Source organism: Charadrius vociferus, unplaced genomic scaffold (assembly GCF_000708025.1).
Source record: "Charadrius vociferus isolate BGI_N301 unplaced genomic scaffold, ASM70802v2 scaffold1745, whole genome shotgun sequence".
NCBI lineage: Eukaryota > Metazoa > Chordata > Aves > Charadriiformes > Charadriidae > Charadrius > Charadrius vociferus.
In genome coordinates this window covers 27,218-30,145 of record NW_009648480.1, presented here as the reverse complement: position 1 = coordinate 30,145, position 2,928 = coordinate 27,218, and the positions used below count along the sequence as shown (strand labels likewise).

The 2,928-nt window shown below is 37.1% G+C and overlaps 2 protein-coding genes across 2 annotated transcripts in view; both read right to left on the bottom strand.

Annotated features, from left to right (window-relative positions):
• LOC104287029 (cyclin-dependent kinase inhibitor 1C-like) overlaps positions 1-606 on the bottom strand; it is a gene marked incomplete at its 3' end in the record, with an annotated part of 2,179 nt that extends 1,573 nt beyond the window's left edge. Inside the window, exon 1 of the mRNA XM_009885679.1 lies at positions 599-606. Coding sequence (XP_009883981.1) covers positions 599-606 — 8 coding nt within the window. The remainder of the gene's footprint in view (positions 1-598) is intronic.
• A 1,267-nt stretch (positions 607-1,873) lies between these two features.
• ZC3H4 (zinc finger CCCH-type containing 4) overlaps positions 1,874-2,928 on the bottom strand; it is a 16,231-nt gene continuing 15,176 nt past the window's right edge. The window contains 1 exon segment of the mRNA XM_009885678.1: positions 1,874-1,890. Coding sequence (XP_009883980.1) covers positions 1,874-1,890 — 17 coding nt within the window.

The following is a 2,928-nucleotide window of genomic DNA, read 5'->3' as shown; positions in this document are numbered from 1 at the left end:
AGAGTCACAGCATGTGAGTAGACTGAAATTCAGGACTACCACACAGAAGGGAATCCCTAGTAGTAATTTATGAGAGGTTTCTGCTTACTTTCACCACGTGTACAGTTCAAGTAGAGTCAAGCTGCTGAGGGAACATTTTCCAAGGATATACTTTTACCCTTGCGTTTCAAAACAGCATATGTGTCCATGAAAGTAAACATGGACACGCTGACTCTTCAGTGTATAACGACTTAAATATATCCAAGCATTTCTCTACCAGCACTTCCCTCATACTTCCAGCTGATAGGATATGGAGCATGTTCCAAGTTGCGTGGGCATTTGGCTATTGTTTAGGTATTTCCTCTTCTCTCCTGGCCCAGTCTCCTTATGGAAAAATAAACAGAAGTGTCAAAAACTTTACAAAAGACCTGTTCTATTCAAATTGCCGGATTGGTTTTGAAGGCTCAAATTTTTGTTCTTCCTAACAGGATGGAAATGCTGACTTTACAGTTGCTTTGAACTGCCAGAATGGCCCTAAGCAGTTGTAGAAAGGCTAAGAATCTGAACCAGAAAGTCTGGAATGGCTCCAGAAAATCATCCCAAATCTCCTATGCTATACCAGCTCATGTTGCCAAAGGAACAACATCCGTTGCTTTGGTGCTGTGCAGCGCAGCTGTGTGACTATTCAAAAGTACATTTGAAAACTGCAAAATCAGCAGGCTTCATTTGCATCCAGTTCTGGGTTCTCAAATCGGTCTAATTTAGCAAATACCCCACAGGAATAGGAAACACTATGAACATATTGAGATAATTGAGAAAATTCAGGGAAAAAATGCAGGGAGTTATTATGTACACTAATCATTATTTCTCTCACTTATTCCAATTTGTTTCGCCTGCTTTTGTTTAACTGTTCTTTTTTTCTTCTTATATTTTTTCCTCTACTCTTATTAACCTATGAAACAAAGGCTTATGAGATACAATTAGAAAAGAACTTGTCAAATTTATTTTAATACAAGAATTATGTACTGCTATAGTATTTTGGTGGCATTCGCAATTACACATTAGGATAAAGCCTATAAGGATTATGATTTTAAAATGATTGTCATCTGCTGTTAGGAAGAGTTTTTTCCCTCTATAGAGGATACTACGTAGCACATTTAGGTGTATAAAAAGGATTTCATGCCTCTGTCTGAAACACTGGGTTGGTATTTATTTATTCATTTATTCATCAATTCATTCTATTTCAGTAATACTTCAGGAGTTCAGTCAGGGGAACTAGTGTGGTAGGCACTGAACAAATGAAATCCAAAACATCCTTGATCCAGAATATTTACAATGAATGATGCAACCGTAGAATTAAATATTCTCCTTCTATTCAGTGTCTAAACAGACAATTAACCTTTTCCCAGCATGGTAATTCTTGAGACTTGCCTCAGGTCAGTGAAGTAACAGAAAAGAAAAAGATGAAGTGTGATAATAAGATCAGCTTGCAAGTTGATGGAATTCTTTTCACAGTTGCTTCTAAACTTTCCACAACAAAAGAAATCTGGTCCCTACATAGTCACCCAGTACTTGATTGTATGCTCTACTCAGCATTTTATATTAAGCAATATATGGCTTAAGTTTTTGAGGTCAAAAACATCAGTTCTGGCACCTGCTACAAGTGAAGACAACTGTCCATTAAGTGGTCACACAGTACTGTCAGTCACACATACTTAAGCAATACCCGCTCCTGTGTGGAAAAGAGGGTTCTTCCACACACTTGCATATAAAAATGCTCTTTAGATTCTCTTTGCATCCTATTTATATTCAGAAAGGATCTAATTAGCTATGTCTTCTCACTCCTTGGGTGGACCCTATTTCCCTCTTCTGTTAGTTGGCATTGTGGCCCAAACTAACTCTGCACCTTCCCTGAAGGAGACCCTAAGGGTTCATGTTACAAAGAATTCCACATAACTAACTTCTTCCGGCCTCTATTTGCATATTATGCTTGGAAAAGTTGATGTAGAGACAGAATGAGGCAATGTGAAAGAAATTTCCTGAATTTCCTAAGCCCCTAGGAAACCCTGGAATAACTATAATAGTCGCATTGTTGCAGTAATTTGCATTTAAGACCAAAAAAACCCACCAGAAAATCTTCTCATAGATTGGTTAAAAATTTGACCTCCTTATTTTTGCACCGCTATACTACAGCATAGCTCCATGTGGCCACATGTCTTTTGTCTCCATGTTTCCCCTGTCTTTGCATACCATTTTTCTTTAGATAATACTGTCCTTCATCAGCCCTTCATTTCATGTCTTTCCAAGATCTTAATTAAAAAATATTGTTCTACGTTTCAATAGATAGCTCTAAAAAGTGCAACAGGTTAGCAAGACGGAGATAATAATTTAAAGGCTGAAGAAGGAAAAGAGATAGGAAAAAAACATGTGTTTCTCTCGGTCAGCAGAAAAGCTTTTGGTTTCTTATGGTCTTTCATTAAAGCCTTACTCTCCAATGTTTGTATACAATATAGAAAGCAGAAAAAAACAGATAAAAGACACTCATTCATGCATAAAATGCAAACAAAGAAAAAAAAATCATTGCTGAGTACGGTTTTTGTGTTTTTTTTTTTGTTTTGTTTTGCGTTTTTTTTTCTTAAATCCCTATAAAATAAAATAATAATAATAAATCATTTTAAAAAAAGTTCAGGTTTTTCCCCTCCCCAAAACTGCGCTGCTCCGGGGGGAGGGACGCACAAAAATATTCCGCCCCCCCCGACCCCTCTCGAAAATTTGCTGGAACGATAAAAAATGGGTGGTTTAACGCTGAAAAAAAGAGCTATTTTTGGAGCGTTGTCCCTCGAGCAGCTCCAAAATGGGGTTTTTTTGCCCCAAAATGGTGATTTTTAATGCAGTTTTATTTTTTTTTTTTTTTTCTCCCCCGGTTGCATCGATGGTGTTTTTTTAGAG